At 41.2% G+C, this 25,004-nt stretch overlaps 1 protein-coding gene across 1 annotated transcript; it reads left to right on the forward strand.

Annotated features, from left to right (window-relative positions):
• Positions 1 to 586: 586 nt before the first annotated feature.
• LOC142020675 (receptor-interacting serine/threonine-protein kinase 2-like) lies at positions 587 to 23,335 on the forward strand. The gene is made up of 12 exons (XM_075008769.1): positions 587 to 694; positions 3,489 to 3,646; positions 9,648 to 9,801; positions 10,042 to 10,197; positions 10,594 to 10,739; positions 13,094 to 13,143; positions 16,817 to 16,978; positions 17,811 to 17,896; positions 19,425 to 19,493; positions 19,665 to 19,824; positions 20,727 to 20,939; positions 22,249 to 23,335. The coding sequence occupies exons 1-12, from the start codon at positions 605 to 607 to the stop codon at positions 22,560 to 22,562; spliced, it is 1,758 nt and encodes a 585-aa protein (XP_074864870.1). The 5' UTR covers positions 587 to 604; the 3' UTR covers positions 22,563 to 23,335.
• Positions 23,336 to 25,004: the final 1,669 nt, after the last annotated feature.

Raw genomic sequence — 25,004 nt, forward strand, 5'->3', positions numbered from 1 at the left:
CCCCAGATAGTTGTTGAGCACCCTCCATTTCCAGTAACTTTGATAAGAACAGATGCAGCGTAGCGGCTAGCAGGATCAGGCCCTGACTGCATAACCAGCTCTCCATAGATACTGCCTCTGTGCATGCTCTACTGTAACCAAAAAGTGGATGTTTCTCCTTTTCCTTTCATTAGAAATGGGCAGGGCAGGAGCCACAAAATTCAGATCCAAACTTTACCAAATTTTTGGGTCTGGTTCAGTCGAAAGAAGAGACAAAGGTGGTTTACAAAATCTAGATTCACATCTTTGTATCTCTCTGTTTTGGTGGGTATTTGGATCCAGGGTGGTATTTCTGGTGCATCTCAATTTTATTAATTTCTCTTTGTATTGGTGGCAGAAGTGGCCATCACAAAGTGTCCATTCAACTTCTCTAACCTTTTCTAGTACCTCTTTTTGCCTATTGCAGCAATTAACAGGCCCGCCCACAAAGAGAACTTAGATGGCTGCAGTCATTAAAGGGTTACAGTTTGCACATTCAGCTAGGGGAAATTTTGGATGTGTGTAGGCAGCCAATGAAAGATAAGACAAACATTGCATGTGACTCATACCCAACAAGGCTTACATTATGATTGCAACACTGTTCCAGGCAGATCCTAGCTCTTTGCTGCAGCTGCACTACTTCACTCCTGTAGGCTCTGTGCTCACACTTCTGGAGGTAAGTCTCAATGTTCTTTGTATGTTTGTTTTAATTTGTCTTATTTGGACACTGACACATTAAATCAACCGCAACACAGCTGCTCTCATATGGCTGGAGATAGCCACACTGTGAATTAAGCTTGAAAGCTTTTTCTGATGCAGGACTTTCCAGTGGGTTTCAATGAGCTATTTAAAGCCTCTCACAGCTTTCCGTAATTCCCCTCATTCAGCTGCCAGACTTGACAACTCGTGGTTAGAAACCACAACATAGTGTGGGTAGTAAAATGATATTGGGTATTAAAAGAAGGGTTTGTACTCATATAAGAGCTGAACTGTTAGAAGTGCAACACTGAGAGCTATTTTTCCTAGTCAAGGATCTTTTTTTATATCCCATTAAGGGACTGATTCTGCCACTTTTACTGATATTAAATCTGTGATTAATCCCCCTGATTATTTCTGAAATAAAGTCATTCTGAATGTGAGTAAAGACGGCAAAACTGGGGTTTCCGATTTTGGGATCAGAGCCTCACTTGTTGTAAATTGGCAATTTATAGAGGAGTTGAGGATTTTGCCCAACCCACTAGGCATCTGGTGGTTGGGAGAGAGATCCTGCTTCCAGATCTATTTCATTTGCAAGCAAGTGATTTAGGACAGAGATGACATTCTGGGGTCACAACTCTCTTTGCTTGGGGTTAGATTTTAGAAAACCAGATTCAGATTTTTTTTCATGTTATTTGTGCCACCAAAGTTAGGACAGTTTCAGTAAATTATTTCATTTTACAGTTCTCTTTTTTAATAAAAATTAGCAAATCAGGAGTGGTTTGTAGCCAAGACTCATTATTAGACTCTTTCAACATTTAGAGATCTCAGACTCAGTTGTGGTTTTACACATTTTTAGGTATGAGGAATTATTTTGAGTTTGCAAACTTTTTGATTATCTATTTTTCTCCACGGAAACCAAAACTAAAATTCAGATGAGAGGGGTAGACATGTTAGTCTGTAGCATCAAAAAAAAAAAAAAAAAATCCTGTAGCACCTTAAAGACTTACCATTTTATTGATTAGGTAAGGAAGTGGGTCTTACTCACAAAAGTTCACCTAATGTATAGTATTGTTAGTCTGTAAGGTGCTACAGGACTGCCTTTTTTTTTTTTTTTTTTTGGTAAATTTAGGATGGTTCCATTTTATCCAATCCCCATAATATTTGAGGGATAAATGGTGCATTTTTTGCCCATCTCTGGTTTGGAAGAGCTTATGTAATTTTGCAGGTAAACTTACTGCCCTGTCTCTAAAAAAGTTAAGATAAGTTAGATTATGGGCTTCATTCTATATTTTGGGAGTCAGAGAAATCTCATGCATCTGAAACCTTTCCTGCCACATAGTTGTTTCCATATAGCTCAATAATTACTTCATAGCAGCATAGGGGTCAGACACAGCCCTGCCTGCCTCTGAACTGAGTCAACAACGTCATTCGGAGAGACCATCATGTAGCTACTGACTGAGTGCTTTGTTTGAATAGTCCTGCAGGTATTCCAGTGAGAGACTTCAGATTCTATCTGGAATGTTGTTATTTAAAATAAAAAGAAAAAGGTCTGTCCATCTTGTTGTATCAAACTTGAATTAAACTAGAAGAGTTTTATTGGTCAACCAGTGTACATTGTATTCTGATTATCATTTGAATTATTGTAGCGTTGGAGGCTTTAACTAAATTTGGGATCCCATTGTGCTTTAGGTGATATGAATAAACACAGTAATAGCCAGACCCTGTTCTGAAGAAATTACAATCTGATTAGGCAAGACAAACAAAGGATAAAAGAAAGATGCAGAGTTATCCCCATTTTGCAGCTGCTCTGCTACACCCCTCACTGACTCACTACTCCAGTCTGTAGTTTACAGAAGCCTTAATTCCTGCATGGCATTTTAGTAGCCGTCTGCTGAGTCTGAAGGGAGCATTCTATTCTGAGCTTTTCTGACTCACTGATCACCAACCATTCCCTATTGCTATACATTAGCTTCTGAGGATCATTTTCTTCCTTACTGTTTTCCTTGTCTCAACGCTGTCTGTTCTTGTTGTCTTCTTTCAGCATTTAGGGGAGACTTAAGCTCTGTATTTGAAAAACATCCTCACCTGTTGTAACACCTTACTCGGACAGTAACACAATGTGGCTGGAGGGCTGTTATCTCTAGTCAGTGTGTACTGAGATATATAATATATTACACCTCAAGCATGCTTACAAATGGCTGAAGGGATCTACTATATATAGAAATAGGGACAGGGAATATAAATAGGGACAGTTCCACTGGATCCAGTAGAGATTTGCCAGTTTATGGCAGCAGGGAATTTGATCCTATGTCTTGCTGTTCTGTTGACATGCAGTAAATAAGGGCACAACAGTAAAAAACATGGTTCTGGAGGTAGATTGGAATGCATTGTTACAATTTTTCATAGCAATTATCTTTCTCTGTAGGAATTTTAATGTGTTGTTTCCCCAAATTATAACATTATCCTTGACAGTCAAACGTTGTGTTATATTAATGTGACTCGTGCCCCATATTGCCAGGTGATCGTAATGAAATGGCCAGAGGACTGAACTATAAATGTTAAATAAAACTCAGAATGTTCCTCTGTGGTAGGGGAAATTTTCCCATTTTAAAGGCAGTTTGACCCAGAGTGGTAATACAAGGTCATTCGAATGAGGGTGCAGAGTAATTCAGTGAACAAAGATTGCTGTACCTACACTGTACTTTGGCATTGGTAACAAAAGCAAATCTAAGCATGTCAGTTTCATTTTGGTTCTCTCCCCCACTAAACAGCAAGAAATGGCCAAGGTGGTGCCTGTGATAGCTCAAGAGGAGCTGGATAGCTTTATCTTCATCCAAACAAGTTCTGGCTTTGCTCTCAAAGCCTTTAATACTCCTCGGAATATTAACGTGTCACTGAAACTGCTGACCAGCCAGAATACAACAGAGAGGTGAGTGTTGTATTTGATTTATCATATAAACAGCTCGGCAGGACAGTAGTGCAAATAGGGTATTGACCTGGACTGTACATGTCTGACCTCAGTTGGTGTTTATGCTTCAGCGACTCCCAACTGATTAACAGAGACAAAGTGGAAGAAATAGACTGAATTGCTCTAGGCGAGGAATGTGACATATGTAATGATAATGCAGCTTGATTCTACAGTCATTATTACTTTGGATGTGATTGCATCAAATGCCTCAAACCCACATTCAGTGCCCCATAGTACCATGCACTGTACAAATAAACACAAAGAGCTCACAATCTAAATTTTATACAAAATATGGTAAGTGACTAAATAGATACATGGCCGTGTCTACACTAGCCCCAAACTTCGAAATGGCCACGCAAATGGCCATTTCGAAGTTTACTAGTGAAGCACTGAAATGCATCAGCTCATGGGAATAAGGGGATTTTGAAGTAGGCGGGGTCCTTTCAAAAAGGAGCCCCGTCGGGACGAGCCTCGTGGCAGTGAGGCACGTCAATTTCGAAGTGCCGCGGCTGCCCGCATGCTATGAAGTGCTGAATGTGCATTTCAGCGCTTCATTAGTAAACTTCGAAATGGCCATTTGCATGGCCATTTCGAAGTTTGGGGCTAGTGTAGATGTAGCCCATATGAGTCAAGGGGGAATAGACAATTGCAGGACTGTAGGGCTAGGATTGAGTGGACTATATTAGTCATGACCTTGAACTCTTAGAAATGAATGTGATCTTAACACCCACATAACTCCACTTACTACATTGGAGTCATGGGCACGTGGGGATTTTGAAGTCAGGTCCATGCTATGGTGTAGAACCACATCATTTTCTGGCCTGTTTGAGATCCCACTGGTGTCAACGGAAAGACTTCCAGGGAGGTTGGATCAGGAAAAAATGAATTAAGTTTTGATGTTCTGCTTTCCTATTTTTATAAACTCAACTGAAGTGCAATAATCTCTAATCTAAAATAAGAAATACTATTTATGTGGTAGGGTTTTTAAAAAGGCTTTCCCTCTTCCCCTGTGTGCCCCCTCCCCTCCAAAACACCCTTTTCAATTTTTTTATGTTAAATCAGATAACAAAAATTGATAATTTATTTTCTGCTCTCTGGTTTTAAAGTGTTGCACTAGTTTGGGGCCTCTCACAACGTGGTCCATGTCCCTCCTCCCCTTCGCAGCAGGGAGCTAGTGCTAGCACTCAACGTCTGTGACACGCACGTGCACGTGTACACACACACACACGTGGGAGGTTGGAGCACTAGTGCTGGCTTCCCTCTGCATGGGGAGGGAGCCCCAAGCATTGTTGGATGGATCCAGCTCCCGGGGGAAAGAAGCAGCTCTGCTGGGGGAATGGCAGTTTCAGAAAGCACTTATTGGAGGCCTTCCCCGCTGCTCCCATTGGCCAGAATTGCAGCCAATGGGAGCAGCAAAAGGTGTTCCTGGAGCAGAGAGGAACGCAGAGCCAAGTAAACACACTGCATCCCACTCATGCCCAGACCTCATCCCCACATCTCCCCAACTCCCTCTTACCCAGATCCTCACCCAAAGCCTGCTCCTTCCCCCTCCCTCCCAGACCTCCACTCCAACCCGTACCTACACCCTGCTCCCACCCCCAACCCCACCCCATCTCACTCCTCCACCCAACCTCTCAGGCCCTGCACCCGCAACTTGCTCCTGCACCCTCCCTCCTGGCCAGACCTCCACCCCCAGCCTAGTCCTACACCCTTCCTCCTGCCCAGACCCCAAACTCCCACCTCCTCCTGCTCCCCACTCAGACCCTGAACCCCCATACTCATTCTGCTCCCCAGCAGCCCCCTTGTGCACATTGAACCCCTCATTTTTGGCCCACCCCAGAGCCTTGTGGGGGCACAAAATCTACTAGCCCTGGGACCTCCGAACAGTTAATCTGGCCTATGAAAAGCCCTGAACCTTGGTTCTCCCTCACCCCAGCCTATGGGGCTGCAGCATGGGGGGAGTAAGGTGTCTCAGTCAGGAGCCACCAGGGTCACCAACCGACAGAAGTTTCATTTACAGATAAAATGGGAAAAAACTGTGAATAGACAAATTTTTTTTACAGACACAATTTTTGTGTTATATTAAGATGACATAAATGACCAAAAGTGAAAAGTAATCATTGTCATTCACACATCACAAGAACAATATGCTTTTTAGCTCACTTTCATTTAGTTAGTCATGTTGCCAATGTGCTGACGCTAATTCGGCAGGATAATGTAGATAATAACATCACGTGTATCACATGATTCACGTTACATCACCTCAACAATTGAGCTAAATAAACAACTAAAATCTCCAGTTTTCACTGCTCCACAGTAAAATGGCTGAAGCAGTGCAGAAGAAATTTAATTGCTATAGAATAATTGCTGGGTTTTTTTTAATTTTTTAAAATTTTTTCAAAATTTACAGACACACACATTTTTTTAGACTTTATGGACACGTCCAATTTTGGCTAATTTTGTATGCACTTTCCATAAATCTACTGATGGTTGGCAAACCTGGGAGCCACATCAATGACGAGTTTGTGGGAGGAGGGGTTGCTTCTCACTTTTGTTTGGTCCTTGACTGATTTTTCTGTTGGTCAGGGGCCCAGCCCAAAGAAAGGTTCTTCTATCCCTGCCATAAATAAAGACAATGTTGAAACCTTTTATTTTGGACATAAATTAATATTTTACTTTATTTAAAATGAAGATTAGTAAACATGAAATACGCAATAAGAGCTAAATACATCTTCCCTTATGTTATAGCTGCATATTTGCATTTTTATGCTCCAGTAGCCTAATATGAATAATTTAATATTTAAGGTATTTAGCAGTTGGCTGGTGGTCTGCAGAATGGTTTGTGTTGAGCAGGGTGGGACACAGGCCAAAACATTTGAGAACCACTGCTCTAGTAACAAAAGTGATTGTGGGAAAATGTATCAGAGAGGTAGCCATGTTAGTCTGTATCTTCGAGAAGAACAAGAAGTCCTCTGGCACCTTATAGACTAACATATTTTGGAGCATAAGCTTTCATGGGCAAAGACTCGCTTCATCAGATAGTACCTTATTAGCATTATAGAGTGAACCCAGCAATGAGAATAAGATCGATACTATCTTATCATTTGAACTGCTAACCAGGTTTTAGTGGTAGAAATCTATAGTGTTAGTAAAGCTGTTAAAAGGTAGAAACAAGCACAATTTGTCTTTAAACTTTGGAGCCATGGTTCACTTATAAACACAGGCACTAACTTACTGCATATCCATTATGTTTTCAAGGTGAAGATTGTTTTCCTTCTTTAAAAAAAGCACAATTTGTATTGCATGGCCTGATTTTTCTAAACAATGCGTGTTCCATTGTGTGTATAAAAAGTGCTTGTGCAGTTGCACATCTAAATTGTGTGCAGTTACTGCCAGTGCACATGCAATATCCATTCACAGTATACTTGCTTTGGAAATCAGAGATCCCAAATATGGGACACACAATGCAATTTTAGTCACTTATCCCTATTAATTCCTTTTATGTACTACCTTTAATTCTGTATCCCACACACACATACCAGAGAGGATTCCAAAGAGCAAAATATAGGAGGCAACTGTTACTATGGTAGGACTGTGCTGTAACTTTTAGTCCCTGTCTTACATTTCCACCATGCATTTCCCAGTATTGTTCTCCAGGAGAAGGGCTTCCTTTTGGGCACTGGGAAGCACTGTGGTTGAGAAATTTAATTCAAACATCTTAAAGTAGGTTTTAGAGGGTTTTTTTTGTTTTGTTTTGTTTTGTAAAATAGTCTCCATCCTCGAATAGCAGTAGCTGCGGGTAGGGGGATGAAAACAGGACCTCATTCAGAAAATAGATACTAGTTTGAGGATTTAATGGATATCTCCCAATCGCTTACACCAGAACATGAGAGAGATCAGGGAATAGCATCAGTTCAGGGATCAAAGAGTCTCCTGTATGCTGGTGAGGCTGGTCAGGGACCAGGAGCCTTTGCAGATGGATAGGAAACAAATAGGATCCAGGATACTAGCATTACTGATAGTGTCATCAGGCCAAGTCCTGGTATCATTACTCAGTTTCTACTTAGGTATATTCCTACTGAAGTCAATGAGGTTGTCACTGACTTCAGTGGAAATTTGCTGGAGCATGAGGAATCTAAGTTAAATCTTAGGATTTATCAGAGAGTATCTACTGTAATATACATGTCCTACAGCTTAAAAACATAGCATAGCAAATCTGTGATTTGTACAGTGCACAACATTTGGGACTGAATTAAGTTCCTGGCCTTTGGAACAGTTGGAATCAGGAGCCACATTATGTAGTTGGACCATCTTCTAATATATAAGCTACGTCTACACAGGTATGCTACATCGAAATAGCTTATTTTGATGTAGCGAAATTGAAATAAGCTATTACGATGAATAGCATCTACACGTCCTCCAGGGCTGGTGCCATCAACGTTCAACGTCAACGTTGGGCAGCACAACATCGAAGTAGGCGCTGCAGGGGAGCATCTACACACCAAAGCGGCCCACATCGAAATAAGGGTGCCAGGCACAGCTGCAGACAGGGTCACAGGGCAGACTCAACAGCAAGCCGCTCCCTTAAAGGGCCCCTCCCAGACACACTTGCACTAAACAGCACAAGATCCACAGAGCCGACAACTGGTTGCAGACCCTGTGCATGCAGCATGGATCCCCAGCTGCAGCAGCAGCAGCCAGAAGCCCTGGGCTAAGGGCTGCTGCACATGGTGACCATAGAGCCCCGCAGGGGCTGGAAAGAGCATCTCTCATCCCCTCAGCTGATGGCCACCATGGCGGACCCCGCTATTTCGATGTTGCAGGACGCGGATTGTCTACACGTGCCCTACTTCAACGTTCAACGTCGAAGTAGGGCGCTGTTCCCATCTCCTGTTGGGGATAGTGACTTCGACATCTCACTGACTTACATGGATTTCAACTTCGAAATAGCGCTTGCCACGTGTAGACGTGGTGGGCGCTATTTCGAAGTTGGCACGGCTACTTCGAACTAGCCGGCTCGTGTAGACGCAGCTATACAGATTTATTTGTCAGCAGGAAACACTGACTGGGTAAGTCTTAACCCCTGTCATTATTGTAAAGATCCTGGTCCCAGGGAAGCTGAAGTGAATTCTACCATTCATTTCTGTGGGCCCAGGATTTCATGCAAAGAAGCAGCAATTTGGAAAGTGTCACAGATGGGATCATATTTTAGAGTTAAATGCAAGTTAGGGAGGAGTGATCCTGTAGCAGAATCAGTTCATTTATCTTCCTTGAAACTGCACATTCTGATCTGAACTGCAGATCCGTGCTACTGTTATATAACCAAAGAAGTTATTACTTCAAGTTCTCAAATAGTCTTAATCTTCTGTCTAATAGCAAAATATGATTTCCTTAATCTTCTAAAAATACATTCCAGTGGAATTTAAGACTAAATCCAACCTGAGTAAAAGTAGATGCAGCTCCAGTATATCCCAAGAGATACATGTAACACTTATATTAAGCCTGAATTTCTCTTCGTGGCTTACCTTTATCCTTTGATGTGCTTTGATCCCAACCAGACAGGCAAGTGAGGTCATGGCTAATTCTGGTAGAATTTGAAGCATGGAGGAGACCTCACTGATTGCACAAGGAATGCATACATTTAGGAGAATTGCGGTGGTGAGGAGAATTTAGTTCAGCAAGGTCATGTTTTCAGTTAGTTTAGCTGTCTCAAACATCCTTCCTTCCTTTGCATTTTAGAACCTGATAAATATACGTTGATACTAGTGGGAATAGCTTGCTTTCTTGTACTTCCATAATATAAAAGGTATTTTGCAGTCAAGAAAACTTTGTTGGTATTAGACACAAGATTACGGTAGTGATGTGTAAATTCTGTCAAGTCATCCTCCTTTCCAATATCACTAACAGGTATTCTGCATGTCTCTCTGAAATGTTGCCTCTTCAACTCTTGCTCTGTTTGCAGTGAGTTGAAGTTGCTACTCCAAGACATTGCGAACATACGACGCATTCAGTCTGAACAGCTCCTGCCTTGTCTTGGGATTTACCAGTCTCAGGGACTTCTGGGGATCGTGACTGAATGGATGTGCAATGGATCGCTCAACTCACTCATACACGAGGTAAGGAAGAGGAGGGATCTTTTACAGGGCTCCCCTATGGGTGTTAAAACTGTTTGGAAGCTAGGGCAATAATAAAATGAGCAATTATGCCTCAGTTATGGTCAGCATTTTTGCTATAGCTTTCTAATAGTTTTTATATGTAGATCTCAAGATAGACTCCTAGTAAAGACTGTGTTATCATTTTAAAAGATGGATGTATATATCACGGAACGTTACACTGAAACAAATGTTGATTTTTAGCACCACCTGTACCCAGAATTGCCTTTTCCCCTACTCCTGCGGATCCTGTCAGATGTGGCTGATGGATTATATCATCTCCACAGACTAGACCCTCCTCTCCTCCACTACAGCCTGAAACCCTCCAATATCCTTTTGGATATACAATACAGAGCTAAGGTAAGGGCCTTTTACGATGAGCTTTTTGTCTTCATTGTCTCACGACATGAAACCAGAACAATTACTCCAAAGCAATGCTCCCTGTAAGATGAGCACCTGGGCGGCCACCCAGGAGAGATTCAAGTGCTACCCAGCTGATTAGTAGAGTTCTCAGAGTGTCCACAGCCAGCTGCATGTGTTTCTGTTGGTGGTTCACATCTGCATATGCCTGAGGGTAGATAACAACATTTATCCTGCACATGAATTGAAAAAAAATAGTGGGAGCGTGGCTGCAAAGGTATGCGTGCTGATAGAATCATTTATCAGACCTCTAGCTTAATATAAAGTACCAGGTCAAAATTTGATATCAGTAATGCCATATTGTGGCTGCAATTCACTGTTCATCCTTCTCTGTAGATAACAGATTATGGCCTGACTTACTGGAGGAAGCAGCAGTTAAGATCAGTCCTGCAGAGCTGCAATAGAAGCTGCTGGGATTTGGTTTACCTTCCTCCTGAAATACTTGAAGGAGGTGTACCCTCACAAGAAGGTGATATTTACAGGTTAGTACAGGCTTTTAAGAGAAAGTCATAGCTAAAGAAGACATACTTCTTGAGGGCAATTCACATTGTTAATTAAATGGTTTCTTTTTCAAAAATACTGTAAAATTATACTACAGATTACTATACTATACTATACAGACCTACAGCTCACAATGTTCCAGTCAAAGAACAGCTGTTACACATATCGTATCTACCTAATAGTCCAAATTAGGAATATTGTGGAAGAAGAGTCTTCCAGAAGGGGGCTTCCTTCAGAAGAACCCCCGTTTCCTTCCCCGTTTCCTATGCCAGCTTTTGCTTCCGGAGGGGCATTTTCTGGAAGTGAGATCTCATGGGAATATGCAAATGAGGTGCGAGATATTTTAATCTGTCCCTTATTTGCATCTTCTGCTCCACTCATTACCATGCCCCTTCTAGAAGTGGGGCAGGCGGAGCGTTGTAGACACAACCTAGGAATCTGAATACACGTAAACCTGTCAGTCAGCATTTCAGTAGACTGGGGCACGCTGTTAAAGATCTGAGAATATGTGCCTGAAAGCCTTAAAACCTGTCCTGTTATTTCCTCTGGGGCACCTGGCATCTGGTCCGACCCAGTGTGGCCATTCCTATGTTATATTAACAATTAGGACTTAGGGCCATACTTCTAGGTTAAGCAACTGCCCAGTTTCAGTTTTAAAACATTAATTTACAGTTAAAAAAATAGCATACTGCAATAGAAAAACATGTGATGAAGTATGTAATCATGTTGGTTCTTATGTTAGATTTACTTGAAATCTAAGAGGAGTTCTCGGAACTCAAAGAGAAAGTGACAGATCCTTGTAGATGAAGTATTATTTTTAGCAGAACCTAGACTGATTTTTCGAGCATACAAACATTCAACTGCAGACAATAAACTGATTCCATGCTTTCAACTAGCTGCACAAAACTTCTTCTGCCTACAAAAATAGGCATGTGTTAATCATCAAGTAATCATGAGGCCAGAGTTCACTTTCCAAATGTCTTCAGTTTGATTATATTTTTATAAATACCTCAATATTCTTTTTATAAACACTGCCATTGGGGCCTAAATGTTCAAAATGCATGCCAAGATTGTACTCTTACCATTCTTTGCACACACAGGCACAATCCACTTAGAAATCTAGCATCAACTAGTCAAAATTTTTTAAGCGGCTGTTGGTGGTGGTGTAAACAATTACACCATTATTTAATATTTAGGCACAATTAGTGGGTGCCTGATTGAGACCCTGTTTAAAAAAATGAATACGATTTTTGTCTTGATGGACTTTAAGACCCTGTGGAATCTCTTCTGGAAGAAGTCGCTACGCCTAAATCAGGCAGTTACTTTTCACTGGAGTGACTTACATAAAGAGGGCACATACATCTTGGAAATAGTACTTACATGATACTCATGGATGAAGGAAAAACTAAAAATAACAACTGTGTGACTCCATGAGCATATGCCTTCATAGCAAGCACCACGGAGTCTATGACAACCTTTATACGTAATATTATATATGGCCAATTTTCTAGTGTTAAAGCTTTTATTTTGTATGACACCAACACCTTCAGTTCCTTTTCTATTGTTGTAGTGACCAAAAATAATACATGTTATATATGTAATTAATAATACCTATGAATGATGTGATTGTGCGTCTGTTGCCATGAAAAATATGTGAGGCTCAAACAGGAAGGAAGTGTAAGGCTCACTTTCAGAGGCATAATGCCTATTCTCAGGTGTCACGTCCTTTTCATGTTGGAAGTGACTGTTTTTTCATGTGTAGCAGTGGTGTGACATGCCTTGGTTTGCACATATATGCAAGTGTTCTTCCCACCCAGTGTTTCCCAGGTGTTGATTTAAATAAAAACATTTAAATGTTTCAATGACATCTCTGGAAGAAAAAGATTTATAGCATTATGCAATTTTCATTGATGTAGACAAAGATTCATTAATCTTTGAATCAAGCTTTCGGTGAGTCAACTGCTAGTAGTTCATTCTCTTCTCACTATGCTCAGTAGTACCAAACACTTTATAATTACTACCATAAAAGGGAAGTGAAAGGCTTTGAGGCCCACAGAAGAAAATTCAGTGAGTTATTTTAGAAAATGATAGACAGAATTTAAGAGTAAATCTACCTTGAAGCAGAATTCTAGCTGGTCTTTTTTTTTTTATACCCCGCGAGTGTTGTATAAGGATAGCTCAGATGGACACTGAAACATAATATGCAAAAGCAGAAATCCTGCCAGTAAAGGACTCAGTGTAATATGGGATTAATGAACTCTGTCTTTTAATAAGTAATCATAATACCAACAAATTCCAAATTAGTAAACACAATTTCATTATTGTTTGCCTCTAGCTTTGGAATGATATGTTGGGAAAGCTTAAGCAGACAGAAACCTTTTGAAGGTAAGTGTTTCTCTCTTTTTTATGGTTCATTACCTTTATCTGAATTTATCCTTCTCTAAGCAACATTGATATCAACAGGCCTGTCTTTTTAGTCCTCAGTTTAGCTCAAATCCCTATTACAGGGATTGGAAGGATTAATTTGATTAATAAATGTCAGTAAATATTGATTTCACTGTACACACACAAACCAACAAAATATTTCCAATGATAGTTGAAATGTACAGATAAAGTAAGAAAAATGTTGCTTGATAAGGTATTAGAGTTTGATCTGAGGATATTTGCTTCATATATTTTGATGTGATATTGGTAATTTGTGTTTCAATGGTTTAGCTTTTTTAAATCTCAATATTTACCTTTGTTAAATAATTGTCTGACAATCCCATAATATTGTGCAACTGTAAAATTCAATAAAAATGGAAACAGATTAAAATAAACAGTATAATATTGCAAAATTATTTAAAAATCAAATTCCACCAACTGGGCATCCCAATAATGCACATTTCTACAGAAGTACATCTCCTACAGCAAGTAGTAACCCCAAATGAAGATTCTTGGTCTATGTCTACACTACAGCAATGTGTCAACAGAAGTTTTGTCCGAAGATATCTGACAGACCGATTCCCAAGCGGATCGAAAGAGTGATCCACTCTGTTGACAGAGTAGCCAGACTGCCCACCAGAAGCACAGCAGACAGGGCTGCCTGGTGTCCTGGAACCCTGTCGACAGAGGGCCGCCCTGGAACGTCCAGACTGGCTTTCTGTCAACAGAACCTGTTGACTGAGGTGTTCTGCCTCATGGGGGAGCAGCAGAATGCTGTCAACAGAAGTGCCGCATTCTGTTGATTTACTGTCGACCGAATGCCTTGGGAATGTAGATGCTCTGTGGGTTTTGTCAACAAAACTCTCTAGTATAGACGTAACCTTATTGTAAGAGAAATGGATACCTTCCCGGGGGTAACTTTTACGCCATCACTTTCACTATGTACTATCCAGCCTATTGACGGTAGCAGCCTATTCAATTGTCATCTTGACCTTCTTATCTTTTATGCAAAAACAGCTTTGTAGCTTGTAACATCCAGAATACTACTAACATCACATTGCAGCCTACTGATATTAGGCAGCATCTTAGGGTATGTCTGCACTGCAGCTGGACAGTGTAATTTCCAGTTTAAGTGACATACCTGCACTAGTTCTAATCTAACTAAGGCTATGTGTAGACTGTAGGGATTTGTCAGAAGAAGTTTGTGTTGGACGATACCTTCCAACAAAACTTCGGTCAACAGATCACGTCCAGACCATCACAGAGAATCAAAAGAGCGATCCACTCTGTCAACAGAGAGTGGCCAGACTGCCTGGATACTCTATCGGCAAAACGGTGACCCAGAATCACAGCAGACAGTGTTGCCTGGTGTCTCTGAGGCCTTTTCTGTTGACAGAAGGCTCCTTGGAACATCCAGACTGTCTTTTTTTTTTTTTTTTTTTTTTTGACAGATCTCTGTCAACAGCAGCGTTCTTCCTTGTGGCAAGCATGGTACGGCGGTTAACAACCAAAGGTGTTTGGGAATCTGAACGCCCTGTGGGTTTTGTCAACAAAACGGACATTTTGCCGACAAAACCCTCTAGTCTTGTCGTAGCCAAACATACAAAAATTAAAACGTACCCATGGCAAAGTGAGCAGGTGGAAGGCCTGCGTACACAAGAACAATCTCAGTCAATGAGAGCTGGTGCAGGCGTGTCTACTCAAGGTGAAAATTACATCAGTGTAGACATGCCCTTAGTGGAAAGGTTCAGCGAGTACAAGTGAGCCTTTTATACGTGTTTAAATGTCATTGAGAATTTCAGGTCCCAAATAGGGAACTTATACTTAGTTCTTAATGTGCTAGATTACGGAGGGAGGGGGAAAAACAGGCAGTTGCCCTGGGGCCCAGCATTTCGAAGGGATCCAGAGCTCCGGCTGCTGCCACCACCAAAGTAGCAGCGGCAGCAGCCAGCACTCTGGACCCCTTTGAAACACCATGGTGGTGCTGCGCCACTGCTCTGTGCCAGCTCTGAGGGAGAGTGGTGGGGCTTTCAGCCCCACTGACTGAGTCCAGTCCCTTTCTTATTCCTTTAAAGTACAGGTTCTTTTGCTGTCTTTTAGCTTTTGGCAGGCACACGGTAGAGAAGGGTCTGCTCTCTGTTCACTCTTGAGCTCTGCGAGAGTGGCAGTGCCATATCGTGATCCTGACTGTGACCCAGCTTGCTCCTCCTCCAGCTGATTGCTCCAACAATGAAGTTTCAGTCTGAGCCATCATAAGTGAAGAAGAATGTGCCTCTGTACTTGATTATCAAACTACTTTACAGTTAGCATGCTTCCCTGTCTGGAAAATGGCAAGGGCTCCAGACCTCTCTATTTATGGGACTTTCTTTTTCACTACATGGTTCAAGAAAAGGAAACTGCCTGCCTGTCTATGGGGTACTAAACACTGCAGGATCCAAGAATCAGATGGTTTGCGAATCAGCACGATGTGGAAATTTTTTGACAATTGTGTAAAGACTATTTCTATGAAACATGATTCTCAAATAAGTCATGCTATGTTTACACCCCGCCCTTCCTCCAAAAGAGCCGCAAAGCTTTTTGCAGTTTAGTAAGCACATTCATTTCTGAGAATCACTTCACTGACCAGTTCTCAAGAGGAACATAGCTATTCAACTCACACTAATACTGCACAACCCTTTGGGGCAGGAAATGAAGGCTAGTGTATCCAACTGAGACTGCAGAGGGAATGAAGGTAGGCAGGATGCAGTTAGCCCAGCGGGAATTAAGCCATTATATCAGAACTAGTAAACATCTTCATTCTTACATGGGAACTTTAATGACTACAAATGGTCGGGCTCATGATTTTACATCTCTTCAGATTTCCCTAGTGCCTTCTCCAGATATGTAGGGCTCGAGCAAAGTTCAGCAATAAATACCCTATACGCCTCATTTTCCCAATGCAGTGTTCCACAAGGTCAGCATCTCATTGTGTAGTATGAATGAAGATACTATACTATGTATTTCAATCACTGGCCTGCTCTCACATAGGGAGTAAACAGTATATGCCACAGGGAAAAGTGAAGGGGGTAGCATGCTATAATTTTGTTCTCACATTTGTGAGTTCTGTGTGTATACATCACATCAGAATAAATCGGTGTTTTGGCTTTGCAGATTACAGGTCACCTAGCAGATTTCTCTGTTTATTATCCATGCAACAGCTTTCATTCTGACAGACTTTACAGACTCACCTTAAAAATAGCATGTGGAATATACTAATGCAAGGTAGTGCTTTTATACTTTTGCTACCATTTTGTAGCAGTTCAAAGGAATTTTTTGCATGAAGGTATAATTTTTTAAAAATTTTCAGGTGAAACTGCATAGCGGAAAGTGCGGTTAGTCTGCACGCGCAGGAACTGTAACTGCAAATTGGGTATTTTGCATGCAGCTTAATAGTTATGCATGCATAGGCAGGTGTAACTTATTTCATAAACAGCCCATCCAACCAAAAATAAATGGACTGCTGCCAGTTTTTGTTTTTCATTTTTAATGAGTGTTCTTAGTTTGAAAAAAACCAGAAAATAGCCTGTACTAAACATCATCTTAAAATAGTTTGGAGGATTCTAATTTTTAAATAACATTTTTTATTCTCTTGCAGGGAAAAAAACCATGCTGGAAGTAGTGACAGGACTCTGTAATGGCTTGCGGCCTGGGACTGAAACAGAATATATACAGAGCAATTTGCCCCAGAGAAACAAGCTGTTACAGCTCATCATACTGTGCTGGCACCAAGACCCAGATTACAGGCCACAAATGGCAGGTAATACTGAGTATGTACTCTTTCCTTGTTGCAGTCACAAACAGTTTGAATGTCCTAGTTAATGCCGTGTTGTTGTAGCCCAAAGAAGAGCGGTGTGAGCTCAAAAGCATGTCTCTCTCAACATCAGAAGTTGGTCCACCCACCTTGTTCCTCTACTCTCCTAGATAAGACATTTCTTTTGAATTCTACAGTTCTCCTGGCGCAACAGCATGTTGTAATCCCACTAAGAGATGAAATGGTTGGGGCACTACCATCAGAACACTGCAGAGTTTGGGATTTTAATTTTTTTTTTAATAAGGATGCCTTTTTAGTTTTACTGTCGTGCAGTATATTTAGCATGGATGATTGTAGGATTTGACTGGAGCTTGCCAGCAAAATTCAGTATTTGAAGAATTGCTGATCTGCCTTTAACAGCCTGATCTCAAATTAATCACTGTTCCTACTGGAGCAAATTTCATTAAGTCAGAGGAGCTATATTGTACTAACTGAGGATCTGGTCCTCTGTTTCTAATAAACCTTGACATTGTAATTATAAATTACAGTCAAGATTTTTCACACCTGTTCACAGATGTGGCAAGTTAGCTCATTTTGAACAATCATGAATAAATTAGGATAAAATATGAAGGTTTTTGAATGCGCCTTTCTGAAAATTTGATGCTAAATTGTTTCTTTTAGATCAAAAATAAAAATATATATGGCAAAGACAGTTACATTTGATTTAAAGGACTTTAATATGATTGCAACAGACTAATAAAATCAGTGGAAGTATATTGGCATATAAATATTTGATATGTATACATCCTGTGTTTAATATGCATTTTTCTTCTCACAGAATGTGCAGGACTCTTAAAAAGAATTCTGAGCACTTTTAGCAAGGAGAAGATTTCCAGTGCAATCTACAGTTTGATTGATGCAAAGGTTAGTGCAAAATTCAGATTTGGGCTCATACAATTTGAAATTTTTTCTTTGTTATTGCTTCACAGGCCTACAAGTCAAAATTCCAAGATCAGTCCTGTGAAGGGTTAAATCACAGAAATCCCCTTGGGATTCTCCCCTGGTGTGCTTATCATGCCACTGACACCTGCGTTCCTGCTCTCTTTGGTTCCCCACTAACCTGGTGCTGCTGGGCCAGAAATTCTAGCCTCCCCCAGCCAAAACACAGTGTTGGGGTTAGTGCCCCTGAACAGAGAAAAAACAGATACTGAACCAGCTCAGCTCTGGAAGGGCTCAGCAGGAACCCAACCCCCCTCCCAACAGGGACCAAAGCCCCAAATAAATCCATCTTGCCCTGTGTAAAAGTTTGCATAGAGAAAACGTATAAGGTCAGCCACCTTTGTCAATGAAAGAAATACACACAGTGGCTGCTCCCGCACCTTTGCCCCCAACAAGGAATAAGTATTTACACTATGCTTAATAATAAACAAATGTGTTTTTATGAAGTATAAAAAGTAGGATTCAATTGTTTGCAGTGAAAACAGCCAGATAAAAGTAAGTTACTAAGTTAAAATAAAAAAGCCAGCTAGTTCTGATCCACTAAGAAAGTTGTTGCATGCAAATTCTGACCAGTACTGCTAAGAGAGAGAATCAAATTCAGAGGCTTGCTTCACCACTGGGCTTGGCCCATTGGCTGTCATCAGCTCATTGGTCAAACAAACAACAAGATCAAAACAACTCTGAAGACTCCAGGGTCAAAACAACTTTGAAATATCTGGGACCGAAGTGAACTCAGATATACTGAAATGTAAAGAAGATTTGAATGAAATTGTTGCAGATGAGTTAATTAAGAAAAATGAGATCAAAAGCTACAAGCAGTGACAGGTATCCAACTTTGTGTTTTCACTACATAAACTTGTTACAAAAGTCCATGCAATGCTGAGCACGTTAGAGGAGACAGTATGTCACATTCATCCCATTACTGCCATACTGATCTCAGGCTATGGATATCCTTAAAAGTACTGTTCAAAGCACACCAGGATCTGAAACTCAGTTTTATTATTATATGAAAAAAGCAGAAGCCATTATAATGATTGATGTTGGGTCAAAGTCTTCAGTGTCACACCTATGTAAATATAGAGTAGTCCAATGGTACTCTTTGCCCATACACTGGTGCAACTCAGATCAGCATTTGATCCAGTGTCTGGATAGAGATTCTCCTATGATATGCATTAATTGAATATTTAGGTTGGACATTAGGAAAAGCTTCCTAACTGTCGGGGTGGTTAACCACTGGACTAAATTGCGTACGGGAGGTTGTGGAATCTGTATGATTGGAGATTTTAAGACCCTGCTAGACAAATACCTGTCAAGGATGGTCTAGATGGTGCTTGGGGATGCCTGCTATGAGTTCAGAGGACTGGACTTGATGACCACTTAAGTTTCCTTCCAGTTCTAGCTATGAACATTATATGAATTTTACTAAATTGGTGGGTGTTTTTCCTTGTTTCAGGAGAGAGCAGTCAACGCCTGCAAAGGCTCAGTTCCACATGCACTTCAGACACATGTGCACAATCTTGAGGTGAGCAAACTGTCTTCTTACATATATGAACTTGGGGAGGAAAATGTTTCAAGAGTATCTAAGTCCCATTATCAAAAACAACTTAGGCTCCTACGAGAGGCTGCCTAATAAGGGAAGTCGTTTCTAGAAAGAATGTAGAAGTAGTTTCTTATCTGTGTTCATCTTTGACAGGTCATGTGTAGACAGAAAAACAGCACCTGGCTTATGGACAAGAGAGTCCATCTAACCACAGAGAAATTGTCAACTGTTCTTGACAGCCCTGCACGAAGCAAGAGGGCTAATCAGATGGCACTTGCAGATATCACAGCCCCAAATACAACACAAAAAAGAGGTATGCAGGACTGAGAAAACTTTGAGATGTTTTCACCTCCAAATACTATACATATATTAAACAATCATTTGTTAGCTCAGGATCCATAAAAACATGCTAAATATCTCTCTCTCTCTGGGGTGCATGAAGTGCATGAATCAGTAGAGCAAACTTCTCTAGTGTCTCATGCACAAGGCAGCTCTCTTGATATAACTGGTGCAACAGAGTCCACTGCAGTAGAAGAACTGGCCTTGAGAATTGTAGTGGGGCAAGTTTTTTGCAACTGTTCTTCCATTGGGAGACTTCACTGGTGAATTGTAAATAGCAAATCATGGCCTCAGGGAGCTGCAGAACCCCCCCATGTAATCAAAGCATCTGGCACCTTGCTAGTGGCTAACCCTGGCAAACTGCCTCTGGTCCACAGGGGCCAAAATAGGAAGAAGGGGCTTTTGAAGTCTCAGGCGTCCTTTCGAAAGGCCCCCATCTATGCGGGTGGCACGCAATTCGAAAGTGGCACTTTCGAATCACATGCAGCCATCATTATTCATGGCAGCGCTTCATTAGCATATTCGCAGCTTGCTCTTTACCATGACCCTTCCGAAAGGAGGGGGCTAGTGTAGACGCGGCCTATATGTGGTGTAACAGAGGTGGTATGCTGTATGAAAAGATGATGCTTGACTCCTGGGAATTCATCATCCCTACTCTTCTATAAGCATTTTCTTAAAATCTGACAGAATGTGTCCATAACAAACATCAAAACTTCATAAGAGGAGGATCTGGTGGCAAGTTTTCACAAGATGTAATATTTAGTGACAAGTTAGTCATCTAAACTCTGGTTTAATTATACATCAAGAACTATCCATAGATGAAGCTCTATTATGTTCAGTTGAAGTCTTATCTCACCCATCTTTATTTGTTCCCAGCTCACTCAGGCAGTAGCGAATCAGTTCTGCAGCAGCACCATTCCTTTTCCACTCCTTGTACCTCTGTGCCACATGTAGGCAGAGAAGTCGGTGGTCAGTGTCAAAGGGACCCAGAGGTGCGGCAGCAGCAGCCACTACAGTTATCTGGGCCACCTGAGCACAGCCCCTACCATAGCACATTCCAAAGCACACGGTGTGAACAAATGTTAACAGGTGAGAGTCCAAAGAAAATGTTGATCCTTTTAAGTTTTGCTCAAAAACCAGAAGTCACTGGCAATGTTTTTTAGTAATAGTTTACTTTGCCACAATGTAGCCAGTGTTTCAGATAAAAATGTTTTTTGGACATATTCTTATGCATTTAATGGTAATTACTGTAATTCCTCTGAAGCTGGTACTTGCCATTATAAAAAAACAGTATTCTGGATTAGATAGCCTGTGAGTCTGTTCCAGGGTTACTAAAAGTTCAGTCTTGGCCTTTGAACCAATTATTTTTTTCAGAATTGTTCAGAAATGTATTTTCACTGGAAAGGAGCCTAAAGAAAAATCTCACCAGATATAGAAAATTTTTTGGTGAAGATGGAATTATAACAAAAGAAGAAAAAATATTGTGTGTAGTTTAACCTTTCACTGTGATAATTTCTGAGACCTCCGTGGAGGAAGTTTTTGATGATGTAAAACATCAGTTGGAAAAAAGACTCTTCCCACCTCATTTTTATCATTTTCATATTTTCTTTGGGAAAGACCTGAAAAAGGCTTTAATCTGCCTACAGAGCAGGTGTGGATAAGGCTGAATGTTGGTCTATGAAAGCTGTCTCTTTGTTCCATAATGAAAAAGTTTGTAAAAAGTCAAAGTGAAAAACTTGTTAAGTTGAGCTATACTGATCTCCACCAAGCTGGGCACTCATCTGATCTCTTGGGTGCCGAGAACATGGTTTCTGGGAAAACCAAGAAAGCGCTCCCTATACTAAGACAATTCAACACATGGCCCAGGTGGTACGAGACATCCCTAGGAAGACTGAGGCATGGTCTCCTAAGTACTGGTGACCTTTTCTTATTTCCTTTCCCTTATTGGAAAGACAGCCTAATGGAGAATTTCTGCACAGATCTGGTTTGGTGGATGCCCCTGCTAAGATCCTCTAATGAAGCAATGAAAGTTTTCAATAGTACTACCCTTCAGGTTTACCTAAAGTACCATCAACTCTTCTGTCCTCTACTTTGTAGACTAATACTCTCTAGCGATAGCTAAATACCTTACATAACAGTTATACAGATGACAGATTACCAGGATCAGACCCTCCTCATAAGTCATCTCACTAAATATTATTTTTTGTAGTCTGGGTCTATGATCAGTGCTAGTTTTGAACAAAGACAGCCAATAAATGGTCTCTGCATCAGCTCCTATTGCTCCACTGAATTTACATTTCTGTTAGTCACTTTGTTCTTGACATTAATTCTACCACTGACTGTTTAATGAAAACGTCTGATAGTTTGGCATATTTAATTCTGTTCCTTTTTGTTCTAGGTTCTTGCTGCAAAGACAGCTCTTGCCAGATCCTAGCCTCTGGGCGACAGATTATTTTGAGCTGCATGACAGAAGGGCGCCTCAACCACATCCTTGATGTCCTTCGCTCCCAGCAAGTCTTGTCTAAAATGGACTATGAAATGATCACCTCTTTCCCCACGCTGTCCAGCCGTACTCGTGCTTTGTTGGACACTTGCCTCTGCCTCGGAGAGGGGGCAGCTCAGATTGTAGTGACTGTGCTGTCAACTAGCAAATGCAACCCTCTTGCACGAGGTAACCACATCACAGATAGCCCTGCTAAAGTAAATAGATGACTACACTGACTTCAGTTATTGTTCATGGCATTTTATGGATTGGTGCACTGGTAACCTGGAATGGCATGAATTCATGTTCATTTCTCATTACCCACTGACTAAAAAGTCTGTGCTTCTTCCTACTGCAGAGTGATTTTCATCCTCTAAGAGTTCAAGACACACATTGTCTACAGAAATAACAGCCAGGTAATGCATAATCCACCTCTGAGATGGTAGGGTTATGGGACTATTCCAGAGTCCAATTCAGGTCACATGTCCCTTCTTGTTTCCTGGTTTCTTAATGGAGGTATATTGCTTGTGACTTACTGGTAGAAGGCTGAGAGGAAGGCTGGTGCCAAGCTCTTCCAAGCCTAAAAGGCACTTAAAGATGGGCTGCTGACTGGGAAGGAAGGAAGGAAGGAAGATTATTTTGCCAAGAGCAGAGAACAGCCAACAGCTGTCACAGTGGAAGTGAAAACCATGAAGGAATACATTTTCAGGACTGCGGCAAATGAGCCTCTCAAATTGTACGTTTTTTGCAAACTGAATATTTATTTTACTTTTCTTACACAAATGGCATTTGTCCTTGTAAACTGCTGCATGTGCAATTCAGAGACTCTTTTTGAAATATAATGACCTGAAACAGGTAAAAATTACCTGGATATTGTATGTAAATGATCAGTTTATGAATGTTATAGGTATACACTATGAAGTCAAGCTGTGAGATGAGAGGTGCCAAACTAGCCATTGAATTGTAAAAAAAGATACTAACATTAAAGATTATCTTAATTAAAACAAAAATGAAGTGTGCCAGATGCCTCTGTCAGAAGTCACAATAGGATGCCTGCAAGATTCACAGCACTGGATTTGCCCAAGAAAATTATCACTACAAAATGTATAGATATTTCTGATGTCAAGCTACCTTGCAATCTTTCTGTCCATTTCCAAGATGCTGAATTAATCCTATGGTTTGATATGTTAGAATCTTAAATGCAGGAGTGAGGTATTTTAAGAAATATTTATAAAAAGGAGTACTTCTTCCACATGACATACTTTGAAACCACTTGCTTCTAACAAGTTCTTAATTGGCTCCAGCTGTCTTATGGTGTCTGCCTGACTTAAATGGTTCTAGTACATCCCTGATTGCCCTGGCACAGCCCCTGCCCTGCTCACTAAGGCTATGTTGAAATAGCTACTTCATATCTTTGACATGTGCCCATTATTTCAAAATTATGAAAAGTGCTATTTCGGCATCCCTGTACTCGTCATTGCAGGAGGAATAAGGGATACCTCAAAATAGCGCAGTATTTTGACATTTGGTATTGTTTAGACAGCGCCAAATGCTGAAAAAACCTATTTCAAACTACACTCACAATAAGCTACACAAATTGCATAGTTTAGGCTGCTGTGTGGACATAGCCTCAGGGAACAGAAAACTATTCATCCAGCAGCCAATATATCTACCTTCTACTCAACTACTGCAGCCAACTGGTTTGCATCTGTCATGCTCGACAAAGGGCTAATGCATTTTGGGGATGGGTACACAGATCTCATGTACCAGAGCACAGCTGCCGTGTGTTTTCCTGTATTGTTTTGAAGTGACCACAGCTGGAATATTAAGCCCTGGGGATATAATGAATGCAAAGATGTGCCCTAGAGTCCAGAGTTAACCGACAGAGAGGGAGGAAAATAACTATGCACAGGTACCTGAACGATGTAACTCCTAAACACCAAGATGGAAAAGGGATTATCAGGCATAATAGGGTGTTGGGTCAGATATGGCAATTTCCTGCAAAATCCTTAAAATTCTGAATTGTAGTAAGTTTCTGTATTATTGCAGGCCGATATTGCTTGTAACTTCTCTAGGAAAAGACTATGGTAGATGTGAGACCCGGAAGTTCGAAAGACTACATTCCAAAGGTTCATGATCTTCTGGGACAATAAAGCCACATCTACATTGGCCAGTGCATTCGAAATTTTCAGCCCTCTTTTGAAAGAGGGCCTGGCGTGTCTACACACACCCTTTCCAAAGGAAATCGAAGGAATATGCCATGGCTTTCAAAATCGGTCTTCCTAATTCGTGGTAGGAAGGGCTCCTGCTTTTGAAAGGGCCTTTTGGAAAAAAAAATGTGTAGACACTCCACGATCCACTCTTTCGAAAGAGGGGGTCCTCCATGGCACCGTCCAGCCAGCATGCAGATACTGCTGGCCAATGGCTGCAGGGTTCTACGGTCTGAGCGTCCAATCGCACTTAAAAGTTGCACAGACCCAGAAACCCTGTAGCAGGAAGCTGACAGCGTGCTGGGAGCAGCCATCATACGTGCTGCACCAGTACACCCCAGGGAGAACCCACAAGTGCTCCTGCAATCAATGCCCAGCAGACAGCCCCTGGAGGAGCCCCAGGACCCCCTCTGAGTGTGTCCAGTGCTCACAGGGTACCAGCTAGGCTCTGAAAAAGTGAGC

This window comes from Carettochelys insculpta, chromosome 14 (assembly GCF_033958435.1).
Source record: "Carettochelys insculpta isolate YL-2023 chromosome 14, ASM3395843v1, whole genome shotgun sequence".
Lineage (NCBI taxonomy): Eukaryota > Metazoa > Chordata > Testudines > Carettochelyidae > Carettochelys > Carettochelys insculpta.

Coding starts and splice junctions, on each gene's coding strand:
- LOC142020675 (XM_075008769.1), top strand. CDS start 605: ATGATTGCAACACTGTTCCAGGCAGATCCTAGCTCTTTGCTGCAGCTG. Junction 3,647..9,647: donor AGCCAGAATACAACAGAGAG/GTGAGTGTTGTA, acceptor CTCTGTTTGCAG/TGAGTTGAAGTTGCTACTCC. Junction 17,897..19,424: donor ACAGTTTGATTGATGCAAAG/GTTAGTGCAAAA, acceptor TCCTTGTTTCAG/GAGAGAGCAGTCAACGCCTG.